Source organism: Alosa pseudoharengus, unplaced genomic scaffold (assembly GCF_046254945.1).
Source record: "Alosa pseudoharengus isolate Yale_2024_CS ecotype anadromous, Long Island Sound unplaced genomic scaffold, YU_APseudo_1.1 YU_APseudo_1.1_scf_7, whole genome shotgun sequence".
Taxonomy (NCBI): domain Eukaryota; kingdom Metazoa; phylum Chordata; class Actinopteri; order Clupeiformes; family Clupeidae; genus Alosa; species Alosa pseudoharengus.
The window spans coordinates 23,894,628-23,916,304 of NW_027468859.1; the positions used below are offsets into that span (position 1 = coordinate 23,894,628).

General features: G+C 41.1%; 2 protein-coding genes across 2 annotated transcripts; one reads left to right on the top strand and one right to left on the bottom strand.

The window, feature by feature from the left end:
* Positions 1–20: 20 nt before the first annotated feature.
* On the top strand, positions 21–5,109 carry LOC143109402 (SH3 domain-binding glutamic acid-rich-like protein 3). The gene is made up of 3 exons (XM_076272115.1): positions 21–202; positions 2,490–2,657; positions 4,975–5,109. Exons 1-3 carry the CDS (start codon positions 158–160, stop codon positions 5,035–5,037), a joined length of 276 nt encoding a protein of 91 aa, XP_076128230.1. The 5' UTR covers positions 21–157; the 3' UTR covers positions 5,038–5,109.
* A 7,387-nt stretch (positions 5,110–12,496) lies between these two features.
* LOC143109450 (Fc receptor-like protein 5) lies at positions 12,497–20,612 on the bottom strand. Its single transcript, XM_076272186.1, has 6 exons — positions 20,389–20,612; positions 17,804–18,160; positions 14,838–15,119; positions 13,273–13,518; positions 13,083–13,184; positions 12,497–12,955 (listed from the first exon to the last, which is right to left on the bottom strand). The coding sequence occupies exons 1-6, from the start codon at positions 20,579–20,581 to the stop codon at positions 12,891–12,893; spliced, it is 1,245 nt and encodes a 414-aa protein (XP_076128301.1). The 5' UTR covers positions 20,582–20,612; the 3' UTR covers positions 12,497–12,890.
* Positions 20,613–21,677: the final 1,065 nt, after the last annotated feature.

The following is a 21,677-nucleotide window of genomic DNA, read 5'->3' on the forward strand; positions in this document are numbered from 1 at the left end:
CTGGCTGCTGCTCCTACTCACACACACACACACACACACACACACACACACAAGCTTACACACCTCAGCACACGCCACGCCATCCCATTCCAACCAGCCTAAAGCTGCACTGAATCTTGAAACTCTGCACTAGTCGTCGTGAAACTCCTCTACAAACATGGTTCTCACAATCTACTTCAGCAGCGTCAGTGGCTCCAGGGAGGTCTGTAACTCAGTTGTTATTTATTTGTTTGTCATTTTTCTGTGTGTTTCAGTAAGGCTGTGTGGCCACTTGCTACACAACAAGATGTTTGGTCACAGTCAGTTCATTCAGGCTCTCAGTAGGATTGGTGAGCCACTCTTTTCTAAAAGATGACTCGTATGTCTCCTTCTTATATTTTTTCTGCATGTATAGTCACTGCTCTCTGGTAGTGGTTGTTTAAGTCCAAATATTTTCCCCCCTTTATTATTTTTGAGTGGCTGATTGAACTGAACTTCTTTAAAGATGAGTGCCAATAAGCAAATAAACAGTCTACAACTCTGTTTGACTCTGATTAGGATGCTCAGGGACCTCTAAAGAGACAGATGGATGGATGGGTGTCCCTGCTTGCATGAGCCTAGTCTTGTGATAGCTAGTCAGTAATGCTTACATTTGTAACAGCAGGCTTGCTGTGGGGCATACTGTATTCTCTCAGGTGCAGGTCATCTTTATGGCCCTGGTTATGTGTAAAAAAAACTGTTTTTGCTCCATGTGCTAAAAATGATCTTTGTATGCTAAAGGTCTTACAACCATCATTTTAAAGAGCCCATAAATGTTTTGATTGCTCATTTTTTTCATATGTCGTCCAGCCTGAACATAGAGGCTAGATGCATCTTTTAATGGATCCGCAAAACAGATAGCTAGAGGAGGGATTGCTTGTAAAAGATACTGCGTTAAGCTGGGGTTTCATCAGTGAGTCTGTGTTTGCCCAACCCTATAGCATTGTCAAATGACCAGGTTGAAATACCTCATAATTCTGGCTGCTGTTTGTGCACACCCACCATGTAAACCACATGAAATGGGGTTGATGCCATTAGCCTACTTCAGGCCAAGTTCAAGGACTGACTTGATGCATCTTGTTTTTTATACACTCTTAAAATGAATGTGTTAGAAACAACACAAGCTTTATTTTGCCTATCTGGACATAGAGATGTGTTAAAAACAACACAAGTGGTGTTATTTTCAACATATTTGTTGTAAGAGTGAACACAGTAACAAAAGCAAAGTTTTAGAAACAACACAAATTGTGTTGTCCCTATATCTAGACATAGATATGTGTTAAAAACAACACAAGTTGTGTTATGTTCAACACATTTGTTTTAAGAGTGTATGGCAGCTGTACAGTTTGTGTTGTGCTTGAATGATTGACTCAAACTGGATTGTAGCTGGCCCTGATGATGCCTGATGATAAAATCACCCCCTTGGGCTACCCAACTCATTTTCCTTCACTCCAATCTGTCGGATAGGTGTGCCCCAAACTGTCTAGACTGGTTCACTGGGTGTCTTTTGGATAGGGAGGTTGTGTGTTTTACTTGTCTAGTGGTTGGGAGACAGACATACATACAAACACCTGACTCTCAGCCACTTAACTGGCTCACTGGCTCAGTAATACCTTTCAAAGAGCTCTCCCAGTGTAGTCAAGCAACAGCCTCTATGTGCAACATAGGGGTGACAAAGATATACTGCAGACTAGTTTGTGCTTGTCAATACTGCCTCAAGGCTCACTCTCTTACAGTGTTTCCCATACATTGACTTATTTGTGGCGGCCCACCACAATATCAATATTGACCACCACACAATGATTTTCCAGGTTTTACTAAATTGTACTTATATATGGTTAGCATCATAATCACGCTGCACTAATTTGTTAAAAAACTGTTGCATTCAAGTTAATTCTGCCAACTTACCACCACAAATAGAATTCAATTCTGTGGGAAACACTGCTCTTAGTTGTGTGCTTGTCAATACTGCCTTAAGGCTCACTCTCTTAGCTGTTTCACTTGGTATCAAACTCAACACTCAATCACTCAAAGCTGTTCTCGTACATGTTATTTATTTTATATTATATTTATATTTATTTATTTTATCTCGTATGTGCTGAAAGCATGTTGTGAAGTAGAAACAGTATTGTAGTCTTTTTCTTGTCAATACAAGATATGCCTCCCTTATACATTGTGCTGTTGATAATTTATCATAAGATTTTCCTCCCATCATTTCAACTACCAATAATTGTATGTGACTGCTGCCATCCCTCCTCCTCCCCCTCCTCTCTTCTAATGTGACTATCCTCCTCCTCCACCCCCTCCTCTCTTCTAATGTGACTATCATCATTCCTCCACCTTCCCCTCCTCTCTTAATGTGACTATCATCCCTCCTCCACCTCCCCTCTCTTCTAATGTGACTATTTTCATCCCTCCTCCACCTCCCTCCTCTCTTCTAATGTGACTATCATCATTCCTCCACCTTCCAGCTGAAGCAGCAGCAGTCGGAGATCTTCCAATATCTGGATGCCAAGCAGATCATGTACAAGGCCGTGGACATCACACAGGACACCAGTATAAAGGATGAGATGAGGAAGCGGGTGGGAAACCAGACCGCCATGCCCCCACAGGTCTTCAACGGGGATGCCTACTGCGGGGTGAGTACCCCCTGACCCCCAACCACCTGACTACACTACTGCTGCTTATAGCAAACATAAGGTCAAAGGTCAGGCAGCTTGGTGCTGTAGAGGGTTGCAGTCAAGCTACGGTCAGGTCCACATCCATCTAAAAATGCTCTGCAAATGCCAGTCAGTCATGGAATTGTTCTGTTACCTACATTCTAGCATAGCAACCATGCAAACACTGTTACGGGCATGCACAGGTATGTGTTCTGAGAAAATCAAATGTGCCATATTTGGGCACAATCATGGCCTAACCCACTACTACATCCCCTCATTTCCTGTCTTACTCTCACTGAAGGGCAAGAGCATCCTTGTCAGAAGGACAGTGAATTTTTATATGTAGAGTTGTTTTCTATAGCAAGAGTATAGCACTTTGAAGTAAAGCAAGAAGGCAGTTTGTTATTGTACTGAAGGCATCGAAGGCACAATGAGATCAGCTCCCTCATTGTTTCACTGCATTAGATGAGATCAGCTCCCATATCGTCTCACTGCATTAGATGAGATCAGCTCCCTCATCCTCTCACTGCATTAGATGAGATCTGCATTGGATGAGATCAGCTCCCATATCGTCTCACTGCATTACATGAGATCTGCATTAGATGAGATCAGCTCCCTCATCGTCTCACTGCATTAGATGAGATCATCTCTCTCTTATCGTCTCACTGCATTAGATGAGATCTGCATTAGATGAGATCAGCTCCCATATCGTCTCACTGCATTACATGAGATCTGCATTAGATGAGATCAGCTCCCTCATCGTCTCACTGCATTAGATGAGATCAGCGCCCTCATTGTCTCACTGCATTAGATGAGATCTGCATTAGATGAGATCAGCTCCCATATCGTCTCACTGCATTAGATGAGATCTGCATTAGATGAGATCAGCTCCCTCATCGTCTCACTGCATTAGATGTGATCAGCTCCCTAATCGTCTCACTGCATTAGATGAGATCAGCTCCCTCATCGTCTCACTGCATTATAGTGTATGAGTGGAAGCGACTTGTGGCTGTTTCTTCTTGTTTGGCTTACATCATATGTGCAGAGTCTGTGATCAGGTGATTACTTACACAGCACACCCCAAACAGCAAATACCATTATATAGTGCACACACACACACCCAGTGCAGTTCAGTAAACACACACACACACACACACACACACACACATACACACACTTGCACACACACACACACACACACACACACACACACACACACACACACACATATAGACATAATTACCAGTCATTCTCACCATTCAGGTGTATCTGGAATTCTAGCACAGCAGGACACTCCCAGCACACCACACGGCTCTTTGAGTGTGTGTGGAATGTGGCCTTACCTTACCTTTCATAGGTGATGACTTTCCCTTTAAGACATGATGCCAGATCCCTCAGGGCGGGACCCTTTCTTACTGTGACACTCCCTCTGTTAAACCTGAGAGACATTCTGACAAGTGTTGGCCTCTCTCAGTAGGCGCGACTCATTAATAGAGTGACTTGAAAAGTATTTCATCATTACATCCTAACTGCTTCTTAATTACAGTGATGCCTATGTATTTTTCTGGATTAAAACACACAAAAAAAGCATACAGCCTGTTAATAAGCAATCAAGCCATCAAGACAATAGTAGAATAACAACAAATGCATTCAAATCTAATCAATAGGGGGCCGCTGTGGCCTACTGGTTAGGGCTTCGGCTTGAAACCGAAGGGTTGCTGGTTCGATCCCCGACCAGTAGGAAAAATGTGGGTGGGGGAAGTGGTTGAGCACTGCTCTACCATGCCCACATCCATGGCTGAAGTGCCCTTGAGCAAGGCACCTAACCCCTCACTGCTCCCCAAATGCCACTGTAAGGCAGCTCACTGCTCTGGGTTAGTGTGTGCTTCACCTCACTGTGTGTTCACTGTGTGCTCTGTGTGTTCACTAATTCACTGATGGGATAAATGCAGAGGCCCTTGTATAAAACTATTTTACATTACAATGTATTGTAATATACAGTATATACAAGCGTATTCAGTGGTGCTGCAAATCATCTTTCACTTGCATGCCTGGACATTTTATCTTCAACTTGTTTAGGCATGCTTTTGATAATTAGTATTTGTTTAACACTAGAGCTGCCAAGGATTTCAAAACTACTACTACCAAGGCAGCCATTTTGACCATTGGAATTTAAACCCAAAATTTCACCAGCAGAATTATTTTTCTATTTTAAGAAAGTCGTGTTTTGAAAAAAAAAAAATATCAGTGATAAAACTCTGTTGTCTTCCTTTTGGTAATTGTCTATCATTTACAGGATTACTCCCAGTTCTTTGATGCCAGAGAGGATGGCAAAGCAGAGGTCTTCTTCAAACTCTAATTATGAGCAGTGCAGTTTCCTCTGATGTGCAATATCATTTTGTTGTTTGATAAATAAACTGTTTGCCTTTGAGACATTTATTGACCCGTATTTTATATCCATATATACACACACATTGTGATATACTTAATTAGCAACCATATATATTTGTATTTGTTTAAATCGAGAACATGCTGTTGGACCTGGTTGACATTATTTGTCCATTCCCTTACAAAAATGAAATGTTTGGGGCAGATTTGCAGCAAACTTGTGGGTGATTTTGTGGGAAACAAATGAGTTCACTAGAAAACATTGCCAGAAGTTTGCTAATGTTGGCCGCTACAGGCAAACTTCCAACAAAGTTCTGGCAACGATGAGAAGTTTGTCACTAGTGGCAAATCTGTTTGCCGGTGATTTGCCACCACACTTGGCCAATAATAGACCTCTGAAGTTCGCCTACAAAAAAGCTGCCATCTTTGACATCCGGTATCTGGCGATTTTTCCTATGGGAAAATAACATGGGGATTTTGAATAATCGCACCTGTTAAAGTCTCGTGGGGATGAAAAAGTCTGAAATGCAGACGTTTTCCTGAACACACTTTTGTCCTCTGCCTTCGAGTGGATACTGTGATCTCCGATAAGTGAAGGCGGCACACTTAGATTTTTGCTACCCCAGAGCTAACTTGCAATGCAATTTGCCATAGGTAGTTAGCTTCAATTAACAACCGGATCTCCTTATATGGGCAAAGATGGCCGTTTTGGATCTTTTTTGTAGGCGAACTTCAGAGGTCTATGGCAACTTCCAATGAACTTCTGGTGACAAACCTAATTTGCATATGACATTGCTGCAGATTTGCTGTAACATTGCCAAAAGGTAACCGCAACTGTTCGCCAGAAACCTGACATTTCTGTAAGGGTTACCGTGTTTAATGTTTCACATCATTGCCAGTATTAGAGTATTTTTACAATCCAGCAAGCATTTACCTATATTTAAAATACTTTTTTCTTTCTAAACTTCTAACACTGTGATCTAATGGTGAGATCTAAACAGGGTCACATATCACTTACTTTTATTAAGTAAGTGTTTAGACATCTCAATATAAGATCAGTTTGCCTCTCAAGACAAGGATAGGACACAAATGCATAATAAAGTGTGTATATGTAACTAACCTGTGACAAGATCACAGCCCAAAGATGTTGTGCAAAGCTTTTATTATTATTATATTTTTAGAACTTTACAATGTTATAACTTTACAAATTCTCTGAATTTGTTTCCTCTAAAGAATTTTAGTAGTAATCAGTGATTATGAAATGTGATAAATGAAACCAATGACTCCAAGTGGTGTATAAAAAGTAAACACAAAGGGGAACACAAAAGCGTCGCTTTTTACTGTGTATGACCATAATGTAACTGGGAAAAAAAACATTTAACAACTGGCTATGTGTCCGATTGAATTGAGATTCAGCAAGTCAAGCGGGATTAAAATCGGAACACAGAGCAGGAGAAGCAAATGCGTTGCTTCAGACATGAACAAGTCACCAATGAAGCAAAGTGCCTTACTGTCACTAGAGGGCAGCATTGCACTAACCAGACACTAACACACAGTTAAAGGTGGCACAATATAAAATTACGATTATAGGGATTATATTATGATAGATAGGGAGAGCCGGGATGATTGAAACAACTTCACAACAATCAATCAGTCAAACAATCACTGCTCTTCCATTTCCCTTCTTCTACCTTCACATACTCCTCCTGCTTTCACTATCTCCTTTGACTAGACTATAGCCTTGATACTGATACTCAATTTAAGTGAATCCATATCCTAGCCTACTTCAGATATTCAGAGTAGCAGCCTACTTGCGTTTACCACTTGTTTATTTCCATGGCAATGACTGATATAGGCTACGAATAAAGTTTATCAAAAATAAAGGTCCAATATTATATCTGATAAGGTAGCATGTTAAATTGGCGATGTTTTTATTTATTTTTAACCACAAGCTCCGCGACCCACTTTTGGGTCCCGATCCACCAGTTACGAAACACTGCTTTAGAACATCCACTGGTAGGTGGAGTAAACAAACAGCACTCAAGTAAAAGTCATGTTACTTTATTATTATAATGGCTTAATGTTACTTTATTATTATAATGGCTCAAGTAGAAGTTCTAGTACTCACACAAATACAAATACATACTGGAGTGAGAGTAAAAAATTGTAGTGAGTAACTTCATATTTTGCTTTTTTTTTTGCAACATGTTATTTGCAGCGCAGTTATTGTCATTACTAAAACTAGATGTACCGCAGAGCGGTACAAAATATGACCGCCGCCCAGTCCAGCACATTTTTTCCACAAAAAGAAATCACGCTGAAAGGCCTATATGATTCTAACTGTCTCACTAAATTGCATTATCCACACTCAATTCTCACTGGTATCTGCTAGACAACAAGTCCCAAAACATGAAAACATTTTATACAACCCCACCTCCATCTTGCCTGTTCATAATTCTGAGAAATTCTTGATTGTTTGTGTTATGTTTATGTTATGTGTGTGGGTGTGTGTGTGTGTGAGTGTGTGTGTGTGTGTGTGTGCGTGCTTGTGTGTGTGCCTGCGTATGTGCCTGTGCATGGAAGCGTACATATGTCTACTGTGTGAGTATATGTCATACGTATGATTACTGTGAATGTGTGTGTGTGCGTGTGTATCTGTTTGTGCACATGTGTGCACATGAAATGGGTTAACATGACCCCTGGAGGCAAATATAAAAAAAAAAATGGTCATCCTAGGCCCTACAGTTCTCAAGATATTCACAGAGAACTGTGTCTGGCCAGGGTATATGCAGGAATCATAGAGTTGAATTTACTACTTTTTACTACCTTTTTTACTACCTCCACAATATTTTTTACTACCAACACGACATCAAGCAGCAGCCCTTTTTTTTTGGGGGGGGGGGGGGTACCACTTACTACTTGCTATAAGGTATAAATCATAAATATTAGGTAGACTAATAATTTCTAATTGTGATCATTAAGTATGGTCATTGTCAATGACAATGTTTTTTTGTAGTGTCGAGGAGTTCAGTTTCAGTTGTCCTTACCTTAACCCTAGCCCTTGAGTTATCCTAACCAGCCCTTAGCCCTAATAAGGTGAATGATAACCTTGGCACAAATGACGCTAAAACACCAAACACGTGTGGTGAAAAATGAAGAACAAACACCACCGACTACCCCGCCCCCCCAAAAAAAAAAAAAAAAAAAAAAACAACTCCAGTCTAAGGATAGGCCCAGAAATCTATTTATATGGATATATAAAGCCATTATTATTAGTATTGTTGTTGCACATTTGACACAAAGCAGTCCGTGAAAACATGCACATCAGTGGACTGCTTTACTAATGCAAAATTGAAAACTATGATTTCATTGCATTACTCAGCATGGATGCACGATGCTTGGATGATAAATACTTCCCAAAACAACAGTTAGGTAGGTAGGTAAGGAGTGTAAATCAAGTTTAATCACAATTTGATAAAATATAGATTATTTAAGCCAATGATTTGATTCTTTTCAATACTTCAAAATGTGTAGCAATGCGATTCGATGCATTACTTGTCTGTTGTCGATAGGAAATTATAGATTTTGGTTAGTTTTCATGGATTCAAATGCCAATATTATAGGCTAAATTATAGGCCAAATACTGAACATTGACTGTGGAATCAAGTAGGTTACAGAGTTTCTTTCCCCCCCTAAAACCTCCTGTCACTAGCTAGATGCTTTCAAATTTAACATGGTTTTAAACTCATATGTTGCAGTTTTCTGTCACTGCAATAAAACTAGCCTATTTGGAATATTTTGTAGGCCTGCTGTTCCTTTTATGAGAACAATTTAACTGATCAAGTTTTCATAGGCTATTGAATGATTTAAATGTGAATGCCATAAACTTAATTCGCCATTAACTTTAGCGTGGTTCTTCACGCAGTTGTCATCTAAATGCAGTGTTTTGTAGGCTATTCAAAGAATTTCACGTTCATCACTCAGTTGTGGTGTAGGTCTGTCTTGAGTGATCGCTTTCCCTTTAAATGTCTGGGACTTTAAATAACGGGACTTTTAAACTGCATGCTGGTTTTGTTGTTGGACAGTACCGTCTTTGATTCCGTTTTCTACCGTTTTAATAAATGACACGCGCACTTGCGTGGTTAAAACTAAGGAATTGTTTTCACTCGTTTTCTTGCAAATCCGTAACATTAGATACTAGGTCTAGGTTACGTTAAAAAAATGTTGTCGGTTACTATGTCAGTGACTAGTACGAACTTTGTTACTGATGGGATAGATGGAATTTTATTGCACGGTTCTAGATGATCACAGTCAGATGGCAGCGCTACCGTCAGCTGAACAAAAGCTTACACTAGTCAAGTCCACAGTTGTTAAAACTTCCAGCTGAAGTAGCCTAGTGTAAACTGAGAGAGTTGCCTCCTAACGGAGTGAGTGTAGCCTATATTTTTTTAGCTGCTATCAGAGTGATAGGCTTGCCTAGGCCTACATCTACCGCTCCTTTGCTACATGAACAAATATTATTAGATGAGTGACAGAAGCACCGGACACCGGACCAGCAGGCCCATATGATAAACGCTGCTCTGGTAGCCTGCGGTAGGGCCTAGATGACGTGAAAAACGCGAGAGTCGCCGAAAAGCATCCCTGCATCCTGTAATATCAACTGAAGCAAAAAGGCGAAAATGTTGTTTGTTGGCGTCGCTGATAGGCTGTCAACCACGGAACTCTACACAGTTTACTTCTACGTCATTGCTATCGACTCCGACTCACTCAGGTCCTGTTAGCACGTACAGTATATATTTTTTAATTAGGCAAGATGAAGTTAAAACATGTAGACACAAATATTAAGCAAAAAATGTAAACTCATATTGAGGTGGTGATGAAAAATTTACTACCAAGTCAAATTGCATTTATTACCTTTTACTACCTTTCAAGGGCCTTAATTTTGGTAGATTCTATTTACTACCTTTTACTACCTTTTACTACCGCGCGGACACCCTGCTGGCCTACCCTCCTTTCGGGGGGTCCAGTCCAGCGGGGGGGCTATCCATGTGGGGGTACATGCCCACCAAGTTTTGTGTACCCCGGTCTTTCAGTGTCCCGGGAATCCTTGTTGGTGTACGTCACTAAATGTACACATAAATTATTTTATTGTAAGGCCCCCCCATGAATGAAAGTACACAAAACTTGGCATGCATTCGGAGGGTGTCATAATGATCCTACACTTTCAATTTCGTGCAGTTTTGACCATATCAGCCAGAGATATTGTGATGAAAACACCTACATTTTTGCTTTTTAATTTTTAACTAGGTGGCGCTATACATGAAATAAGTGGTAATGGGATGGGTTGACATGGCCCCTTGAGATCAACATACAAAAAAAAGGTGGACCCCGGTCTTTCAGTGTCCCGGGACTCATTGACGGAAATTTGGACATGCGAAAAAAAAAAAAAAAAAAAAAAAAAAAAATCTGACTAAACCTATATGACCGCCGCTTCGCTGCGCGGCGGTCATAATAACATAACATGCCTTGACTTACATTTTAAACTATGATAAATCTAGCAAGTGTAACAAATGCTCCAAAGTAAATATCATAATACTTAAAAATACGAAAGTTCTGTGAAACAAGAGCAATAAACAAATATTATATTTTATCAAATTCAAAAAAAACTAGATGTACTGCAGAGTGGTACAAAATATGACCACCGCCCAGTCCAGCACATTTTTTCCACAAAAAGAAATCACGCTGAAAGGCCTATATGATTCTAACTGTCTCACTAAATTGCATTATCCACACTCAATTCTCACTGGTATCTGCTAGACAACAAGTACCAAAACATGATTAGTTCATAGATTTCACATGTAAAATTCATTTTATACAACCCCACCTCCATCTTGCCTGTTCATAATTATGAGAAATTCTTGATTGTTTGTGTTATGTTTATGTTATGTGTGTGGGTGTGTGTGTGTGTGTGTGTGTGTGAGTGTGTGTGTGTGTGTGTGTGCGTGCCTGCGTATGTGCCTGTGCATGGAAGCGTACATATGTCTACTGTGTGAGTATGTGTCATGATTACTGTGAATGTGTGTGTGTGTATCTGTTTGTGCACATGTGTGCACATGAACTGGGCTAACATGACCCCTGGAGGCAAATATACGGAAAAAATGGTCATCCTAGGCCCTACAGTTCTCAAGATATTCACAGAGAACTGTGTCTGGCCTACCCTCCTTTCGGGGGGTCCAGTCCAGCGGGGGGGCTACAGATCAAAACGAAAAATGACAGTTCCATGCTATCCATGTGGGGGTACATGCCCACCAAGTTTTGTGTACCCCGGTCTTTCAGTGTCCCGGGAATCCTTGTTGGTGTACGTCACTAAATGTACACATAAATTGTTTTATTGTAAGGCCCCCCATGAACGAAAGTACACAAAACTTGGCATGCATTCGGAGGGTGTCATAATGATCCTACACTTTCAATTTCGTGCAGTTTTGACCATGTCAGCCAGAGATATTGTGATGAAAACACCTAATTTTTTGCTTTTTAATTTTTAACTAGGTGGCGCTATACATGAAATAAGTGGTAATGGGATGGGTTGACATGGCCCCTTGAGATCAACATACAAAAAAAAGGTGGACCTCCTAGGCCCTACGGTTCTCGAGATATTCACAGAAAACTGTCTCCGGCCACCTACAGGCCAGTTGGTGTATAGTAACATAAATGAATTTATTGTGTGGCCCCCCATGAACGGAATTCCACGAAACTTGGCGTGCATTCAGAGGGTGTCATAATGATCCTACACTTCCAATTTCGTGCAGTTTTGACTATGTTAGGTCACAGATACCTGCGATTACAACACCTCATTTTTACTTTTTTGTGTTTAACTAGGTGGCGCTATACATGAAATGAGTGGTTATGGAATGGGTTGACATGGCCCCTTGAGATCAACATACAAAAAAAAAATGGTCCTCCTAAACCTTACGGTTCTCGAGATATTCACAGAAAACTGTGTCTGCCCTACCCTCCTTTCGGGGGGTGCAGTCCAGCGGGGGGGCTACAGATCAAAACGAAAAACGATGGTTCCATGCTATCCATATGGGGTTACATGCCCACCAAGTTTCGTCTACCCCGGTCTTTCAGTGTCCCGGGAATCATTGACAGAAATTTGGACATGCGAAAAAGAAAAAAAAAAAAAAAAAAAAAAAAAAAAAATCTGACTAAACCTATTTGACCGCCGCTTCGCTGCGCGGCGGTCATAATTATAAACCACTTTGAAAAACAATAACTAAGATATGAAATAATAAAATTAATAAAAACATAGATAAGAAACAATCAAAAGAGTAAAATATTACTAATTGGCTAAAATATATGTTTAGTTATCTAAGAGGTATCTTAAGGGACATAAAAAGACAGAATCCACAATGTAAGTGGGTGTTAAGTCATGAAGAGCTTTATATACATGTCTCAAGATGCTACCATAGATATTAGAAAGCTAGATAATGCATTGGGCTCCAGAACGTACGTAAATAGCGACGCCATCTTGGTGGGGGCAACAATCACTGGAGGCCAATGGAGAAACGTGTCTCTGATTGGAAATCAGACAGATGTCTCTGATTCCTGGCAAGTGTTGCCCAAAGACAGTAAAAGAGTTGCCCCAGCAATATTGCGGCCACGCTTATGATGCTACCTAATAGAACTCAACGGACAATGCAGTATCTAGCTTTCTAATATCTATGGGTGGTACATCATGAAGAGCTTTATATACATATTTTGGGGTGCTGCATCATGAAGAGCTTTATATACATGTTTCGGGGTGCTGCATCATGAAGAGCTTTATATGCATGTTTCGGCCTCTGAAACTTCATGTTTTCCCTTGTCTTCATCTACTTTGGATCGACCTGCAAAACGACAGAAGACAGAAATTCAACAACTGCAACACTGTTCACTGTTCATTCAGTATACTGGATCCTGTGTGGAAGCATCCAATCATTTTGTCAACCAAATATGAAGTAGTAGTTGTCTTACTCTTAGATTTCAAGCAATGGACCACCAGCATGACGGTTACCAGCAGATATGGAGAGACCACCACTAGAGAACTGACCAGTCTGAACACTGAGATGGGAGATCCTGAAAAAACAAATGGAAGACGTTCACGAGTAAACATTGATGTTTATGAATAAACTGATACATGTAGTAGTTTAATAAAGTGCCTCACTGATGACTATGACCCAACTGTGTGGTGTCCTTCCCAGCTCTGGGTGTTTGCACTTGTAGTGGCCCTCATGTGCCTTTGAGATCGAAGGGATGCTCATCTCTCCTGTAGTCGTGGTCTGGATGAGTGAATTCTCTTTATAGAACTCAGCACCGTTGACTGAGGTACCGTTCCGAGATAAACAGCGCAGAGTTAACGAATCTCCTTCAGTCACGGGGTGGGCAGGGCTCTCCAGAATCACAGTGTTATCTGAATAAGAGTGAACACAAATGAACACCCCTGGCGTGTCAGTGAAAAAACTAGGTGTGGTCAGGTGCATGATCACAAATGTACTATTTTAACGCCACTAAAATTGATAACCCCACTGACCAAGAAAAACCTGATCTAAAGTGAAATGTGCATGATCTACACAGCTATCGTGCTAGAGTGCACCGTCAAGAAATCTAAAAATTGGCGAGACCTTAACAATGAGTCCTTGGATGAATATCCTTAGGATTTTTATAATTAATAATATTATTTTATGTGTTGCTTTTTCCATGTTTTTGATTGTAACACCTTTTCAGTCAGTAGTGTAAGTAACTAGACTGTTTTGTAGTTGAAGTTCAAATACTAGACGAGTGATAATTATATCATGTCTTCTGTATTCTCCTATGTGTAAAAACATAATCATGTTGCCCCTTTCCCTCTTTATGTTCTGATTTGAACAGTTACAATTAACTAATGTTTGACAATAGTTTTGGACACCAATAACCAAATAATCACTGCTAAATTGTAGGCTATCTTGCTACCTGCTTGTAAGGCCCTATATGTCATTGATGAATACAAAATGATTTTATTTTACGGGGGCATCCATAGCTACTGGTTAGGGAATTGGATTTGTAACCAAAGGGTGGCCATTTCTATCCCTAACTGGGAGAAAACATTTGGGTGGGGGGAGTAATACAGCACCTTCCCACATCTACAGAGGACCTCCTGAGTCCTGACCTCCAACTGCTCCCCGGGCTCCAGCTTCAGGTGCGTATGTGTTCTCCTAATGTGTGAGTGCTCCTGATGATGAGCTCATTGCTCCTAGTGTGTGTCACTGCCTCCGCATTTATTAAAGGGACACCAGGTAACGTTTTCGTGTTAATTAATCATCTTCGTAAGTCGGTATATGGTTAAATGACTCAATACAGGGCGAATTAAGACTCTCTCGCCCGCCCCTACTACCTGTAGGAAGAATATCCCGTTTGCAAGTTCGGTGTATCCTACCCGCCGACCTTCAGTCTCACGAAGTCTGAGACATCGCGAGAAGCAGGATCAGTTTGCATCCTGCATCCCCAGCACAGAGGCAGGCTAACGAAACGCTAGTGATTGTTGCAAACGTGTGTATAAAGGCAGAGCCGGCGAAGAAGCAGCGAAAACCCTTGATAGAAGATGCAAAGAAAAGGAAAAGAGCTTCAGACCGAGCGAGGGCTCGCACACGTATCAACACGTACAGACGCAAGGGGGAGCTTTGTAGAGAGAAACTATCAGGCTTGCCTGGTGTCCCTTTAAATGCAGAGGGCAAATAAAGTAACTTAACTTACATTTTGTCACAGTAATGTGGACAAGATTGCTATATTGTCCAGATTCAGACTCACACCAGTACAGCCCAGTGTCATGAGGGGATAGGTGTCTGGTGCTGCATGTGAACTCTTCTTCTGAAGTCCACCCGGAAGGACACTCTGTAATTTCATATTGTCCTGTCTGCCATCTTAGCTTCCACCTGGTAGAGTTGTTCTGCAACTCACAGCTCACAGAAATAGTGCCATTTGCAAAATGTTGGGATCTGTTGGGTCTGATGACCAAAGAGGCTGGAGAAGACAGACCTGAGATACAGGAAAGAAATAAGTAAGGAAGGGGCAAATTCTCCCATGTGCATAAGTCAGGAAAAATGCGCAACTAAGCACTTTTCTACACTTGACTTAAATCTGTCATTTACGTGCCATGGAGGCAGTTACAGTACACGCTTTGGCAGTAGGCTACATGTTCAAAGAACTTTACAAAATAACATGCCAGTATCAAATGTGGTGCTTAACATGCTGTTGTTTGTCTGTTTAATAAAGTATCCTCATAACTAAAGTAATGTCAGGATATATGCCACCTTGTGACACAATAATGGGGGGAAAGAAACATAATGCAATTTCGGCATGTTAAGCACCAAATTGGGGAGGTGTGAAGTGGCAAAGCACTTTTCAGCCAGCGCACGTTCTGCCATTCACTTAAGTCTTCTTTCCAACTTGGCCGAAGTCATGCATACACTTGCACAGACGCCTGCACTATTGAGCAACAGTTATCATTTATATTCTTCTGTCTCTGATTCAATTATGCTATCGTTATGCCAGTCTCTCTACTGCAAGTGTCAGTCTACAGCAGGGGTGTCAAACTCATTTTGGTTCAGGGGCCACATACAGCCCATCTGATCTCAAGTGGGCCGGACCAGTGAAATCATTGCAAAACATCCTTTGACAACTCCAAATCTCCAGCTTAGTTTTTTTCAGTAGGCTATGCTTTACCCTTCAGCCTACATTTGTAGCCTACATAATCACAAGGGATATATTAGATTATTACACAGAGAGGCCAATGAAATTGAAATAAAATGCATTTCACTCTCATTAACAACTGGTTTATTTTTATAGTTGAGTGGATAGGCCTACATTTTTACATCTGACCACCTGAACCAACTCACCACACTAAACTCAAGTGGGAGCTATGAAGAAAGTTAACATCCTGCCTTAAAAATGTAAATGTTCAAATGTATGAAAAATAAAATGAATTTAACAAACATAAGTTAGCAGTGCATGAGCAATACGATCAACTGATACGATTAGGTTACATCAGATCAAATAATTTTGTAGGCTAGGTGGCGGTGCTGTGTAATAGGCTATCCACCATAAAGGCCAGATCCTGCACCCATTCCGGGCATTTAAATTGCTACTGGTCTGCCTTTTTTCTCCAAGAACTGTCCAATTTCCTCTCGTAGTTCAAAGAAACGCTTGAGTACGGCACCTCGGCTTAACCACCGTACTACAGCGTGGTATGGTAAGCCAGACAGAATGCCATTATCACTAAGAAAACAGTCAAACTGACGGTGAGTCAGACCTCGCGACCTGATTAAATTTACAGTTTGCACAACCACACTTTAACATGATCCAAGTTTAGTGTTTTACAACACAACACTTCCTGGTGCAAAATACAAAAAAATTACACCTGGCCGGCTATTTTCATAAACTGACATTTCACCCTCTCCGTTTTCAAAAATAATATTGTGCACACCTGTCAGTTTTCAGAAATGTTTTCGTTTACACTAACCCATGTATATATGCCCTCAAGAGCATGCCAAACCTGTAGGTGGCAGTGTAACAAGAAGCTCAAGCCCACGTTAGCCAATCAGAATCCCGAAAATAGCAACAGCAACAAATCACTTCCTCTTTCTCTTTTAAACTGTATTTGCAATTGCAAACAGACGAAAAGAGTTTGCACCAACAAAAATGTGACTGCTACTCTGAATACATCCTTGATCACCATAGCCAAATGAAAATGTAGGTTGCACTTTTGGCGCAGATGCAAGTTCTGACGCATAGGCCTACCTGACGTTAAACCTCCGTTTTTGTCAGTTTACATGCAAACGTGCAACCGAAGTTTTCCCAAATCTACACTCTGGAGTTTTTAGAAAGAATCGTTTTCAGAGGCGAATTTTCCGTTTGCGTGTAAACAAAGGGAACATCACAAACGAAGGGAAATGTCAAAATAACCATGTACGTGTAAACATGGCCTAGGCCTACTACTGACATCAACCAATATGCTGTTTTACCTTGTACCCTCAGAAGTGCTTAACGGAAAAGAAAAAGTGTGCAAGAAGCAGAATCCGCGCAAGAGTTGTTTACATTGACAGACTTAAGTGCAGATTGTGCAGAGGCTGAAAAGTGCTTAGCCAGAGACTTTCTATTCTAATGAGACACAGCACTCAAAAAATCCTCCATAGAAGTGCATGGGGTTAGTTTGTAACGTTGTCTACACATATCCCAACACCTTCCTCACCAAACGTCGACATGTGAATACATTGAGCCAATCAAGTGGTGTGATGTGAAGAGATTGTGCCAATCATGTGGTGTGATGTGAAGAGATTGTGCCAATCATGTCTTGTGAACTCGCCGCTGGAGCAAGGTTGGTGTCGTGAAGCCTTGCGCACGCGCATTTCTGCCGAATAGGATGCCCGATGAGTGCCCAAAAAGTGTTGCAATATGGCCGACGAGTGGAGGGACTTGCCTAAAAGGATTTTGGCTTAGCTTAGTAGTTTATTTATGTAGCACATTTTTCACTCACAGCGGTGAGAAACATCAGCGTACCCGTTACTAGACAACCAGTGAGGTACTTAAAAACACACATGACATACACAGGTCCTGAGCGATTTCTCCAGGCAGACAGATGCTGGAAAGCTAGTCCGAATATAGTGTACTTAAGACTCTCAAAGCTTTCAAACTCAAACTTTCATTTAGAAATGATTACTTACCACTAATCGAAAGAGGATGAACATTGCTGAAACCTGTCTGATAGGTTGGATCTCCTCCCTCTGCTCTGCACACATAAAACCCAGTGTGTTGAAGAGCAGCAGGGCTGAGAGTGTAGGAGCGTCCAGCTCCTTTGCTGCTGTCTGGGAGGAGCTTTGCAGAGTAATGTTTTTGTCTCAGGCCAACATAAGGCAAGTCCTTGCTGAAGGGAACAACTCTGTACCAGAGGAATGTCCAGTTTAAGGAGGTGTTCCCAATCACACAAGCCAGGGTCACTGAGTCCCCCTCAGTTACCCAGCTGTGTGGAAATATCATGAGTTGTGGTTTGATGCTCAATATTGAGGAGGGACCATTACGGACTGAAACACACACACACACACACACACACACACACACACACAAACAAACGCATTATGTTTAGTCTGATTATTTGTAGCACTTGTATATTTTAGACATGTACAGACTAGAGAAAAGAGGACTACTGTATAACAGAGCCACAGTGGTTAATCGGGAGCAGTGTGCATTTACTGGGCTTGTCACTGTTGATGTGGTAGAAGCTATCTTGCCTAGCTTGGGTAGCCTATGCTATGCAGACATAAAGTAGCCTTACTTTGCCTAAAGCCATCCTTACACCAGAAGACTTTGACAAGATTTGGGAAAGATTCTTGAAAGATTGTAGTCTTGAGTAGAGTAAAGCTTAAATGGGGGGCATTAGTTAATCTTTCAAGAATCTTTCCCAAATCTTTCCCAAAATTGTCAAAGTCTTCTTAACATAAGTTGTCCCCCAGATAGCAAGAGGCTGGCGGACTACTTTCGGCCCACTGGGCGCAGATCTGGCGGTCCGCTGGCGGGTTGCAGACAAATGGCCCAATATTTTGCCACTATTGGTCTAAAATCTTTCATTTGTTCAGTTACACTCCAAATATCATTTTAATAACATTTCATGTCTTTTCTTAATATTCATGACAAGTTAAATTTAAAGAAATAGTCGTCCAACGGTGGACCACTAGGGGCAATCCACTGGCGGTATACCACCAGCGGTCCGCTATCTGCCAATCTGATTTTGCTATCTGGGTCAATGATGGATAGGTAGCTACCAGGCTGCCAAAGTTCACATGCAAGAATAATCAAAAATGTCAAACTAGCAACAGATTACATGACATGTTTACATGACTCCATTGCCAGCAACAGTGTGTATTCCTATTACAGTTTTTTCTGATTGCTTAAGCACATTTTTTGTAACTATGGCTTTTTTTGCAAAACTCTACACACAAATAGGAAAACCTCTCACCCAATCAGCAAAACATTGTAGTTCTCTTGCAAAAGCCAACACACCTTGCTTAACTCTTCACACATTCATAAAAATTGTGTTTTCGTATCAAACAGTAAACACAAGCCATCACAATAATAAGCACACAATGTGCCAACTACACACTGATGGTATGAATAAAAAACACATCTGGCTTTTGCTTTCTCTGTGCACAAGGTAGACTATGTCAGTTTGAGGTCATACTTGTGTCATAGTTCTGTAAACATACAGGGATCCAAACTTCAAGTATTGGTGTTTATTTACACACATCAAAACAAACACAAGTATGTTTTTCCAAGTCAAAACACAAAATAGCAATTTCATTGAGACAAAAAAAATCAGTCTACATCGTGTCGTCTCTCTCAAAATTTCGTCTACATCACGCAATGTCCTAGTCCAAGGCACCAGGGAAAATATATTCTGGAATGCCGTATCCAGGCCTGACATGACAATAACCCCACATGTAGACTGATTTTTTTGCCTGTAAAAGGGCTATTTCTTTCTCTTCTTACCCTTCCTCTTCCCCCTCCTCGTCCTCCTCCTTGTCCTCTTCCTCTAACTTCACCCCCTTGTCCTTGTCATCCTCTGCCTCTCACTTCTTCACCTCTGCATCCTCTTCCTCCTCTTCTTCCTCCTACTTCTTCACCTCCACGTCCTATTCTTCGGCCTCCTCTAATTCTTACTCTTCCCACTCTTCCTGCTCCCTCCATTGTACCCATTGTACATTACATGTGGCTTATTTATAGTGCTTAGGCTGATTGCAAAGTGAACTAATTATCTAAAACAGTTTTCACATGAGAAAGTGTGCCAGAGAGTTGGCAAAATAGTGTAAATAGTGTAAATAATGTGTATAGATTTGCTAGGAGTGTGTTGATCATTTGGAAATTGAGTGTAAAGCAGTAAGTTGTGTTTACAGTTCCGCAAAAAGAGTGCTGTGCAGTGGATTGTGCCACCAGTTGTGCAAAGTGTGTGTTACAAAATTGCAAACTGAGTGCAAAGCAGTGTTTGTGCTTTTAGTTTTGCTCAGGGAGTGGTTTTGCTATAAGAATGAATAGTTTTAGAAATTGTGCTATAAGAATCACGGTTGTGTTTAAGCATTCAGAAAAAACTGTAACTCCTATCCAAAGACTCATACCCCACCTGTCTGACAGATAGTGAAGTAGGCATGCAATGTACTTTAGTAACCCCCCCATAATTTCCCGGTAAAATTAAGTGCCTCACTCCGGCTCTGCTGTATAATCAACTGTTTCAGTAAACAAGGACTGAAAAATATCTCACTGATAACTGTCTTCCAGCTCCCTGGTGACTGTCCCAGCACTGAATGTTTACACCTATAGGAGCCCGTATGTGCCTTGGACACTGCAGTGATAGTCATCTCTCCTGTGGTCTGGCTCTGAAGGAGTGAATTATCTTTATAGAAATCAGCAGTGGAGTTGGCGGAACTGTTCCAGGATATGCAGTGTAGAGTCATAGGATCTCCTTCAGTCACAGGGTAGGCAGGAATGTCCAGAATCACGTTGTTGTCTGCATTAGAGTGAACAAACAGAACACTCGCTGAGGTTGTCATATTAGCACTGTTCACCCGTGTTTTGACAGTATAGCATGCTAATCATCACACACACAATGTTAGTTATGACATGTTGTGTCCCCTCAGGTCTAGCAGTGTCTTTGCCGGTGTGGGCCAGGCTAAAGGAATTAGGGCACACCTGGAACAGGGAATACGGGTACTAATGCGGCCTTTTAAAGCAACAGAATGTAGTTCCTTTACCCTAAAATAATGACTTCTAACTCAATTTGATTTTATGCTGATGGAGAATGGAGTCTCTGATATTGCTGATGCAGTTCTGGAATGGCTGATGGTACTGCATTATGTGATGTTGTCACAGGTAGGAACATGGCCCTTTAATTGAGTAGGCTACCTCCTTAGTGCTAATTGCCCTTTAATTGAGTAGGCTACCTCCTTAGCGCTAAATGGCCCTTTAATTAACACTTTGAGTGCCAAAAACGTAATATTGCATTTTTTGCTCCCATGCGTTGAGTGCCAAAAACGCAATATTGTGTGTTTAGCTTTTTTTCTAAATTACGAAAATAGACACTGTAACACACCTTATGTAGCCTAGAAATCTAGACGCGCCCCTAGCGGCAGCAAATTACATTTGCTGCCAGGGCTAGTCTAGCAACTCTCCGTTAACTTGTGAGCTCTAGAAATCGAAACTAAATCTGGCATTGAAATCGTGTATAGAGTCGTTTGTTGGGCTTAACATAATGATTGATGGCAGAGTTGCAACGGTTTGGCTTGAATTCCCTGCTACTTGAAAACAAATATCGTATTGCGTCCTATTGCGTGCAGAGGGAATTTGAAAGACAACTGATTATCCCGACCCTCGGACTGAGCACTGCGAACGGTGAGTGTCCAGACCCTACATGTAAATGTGGGTCTGGCTCGCCAGGCTACACCTTATGTGCAATTTTGGGAACTCTATGATAAATAGAACTGAAATACATGACAATCGAAAACTCATGAAAACTCAGAAAAACTATATTTATCTTACACAAGTCCTTTGACC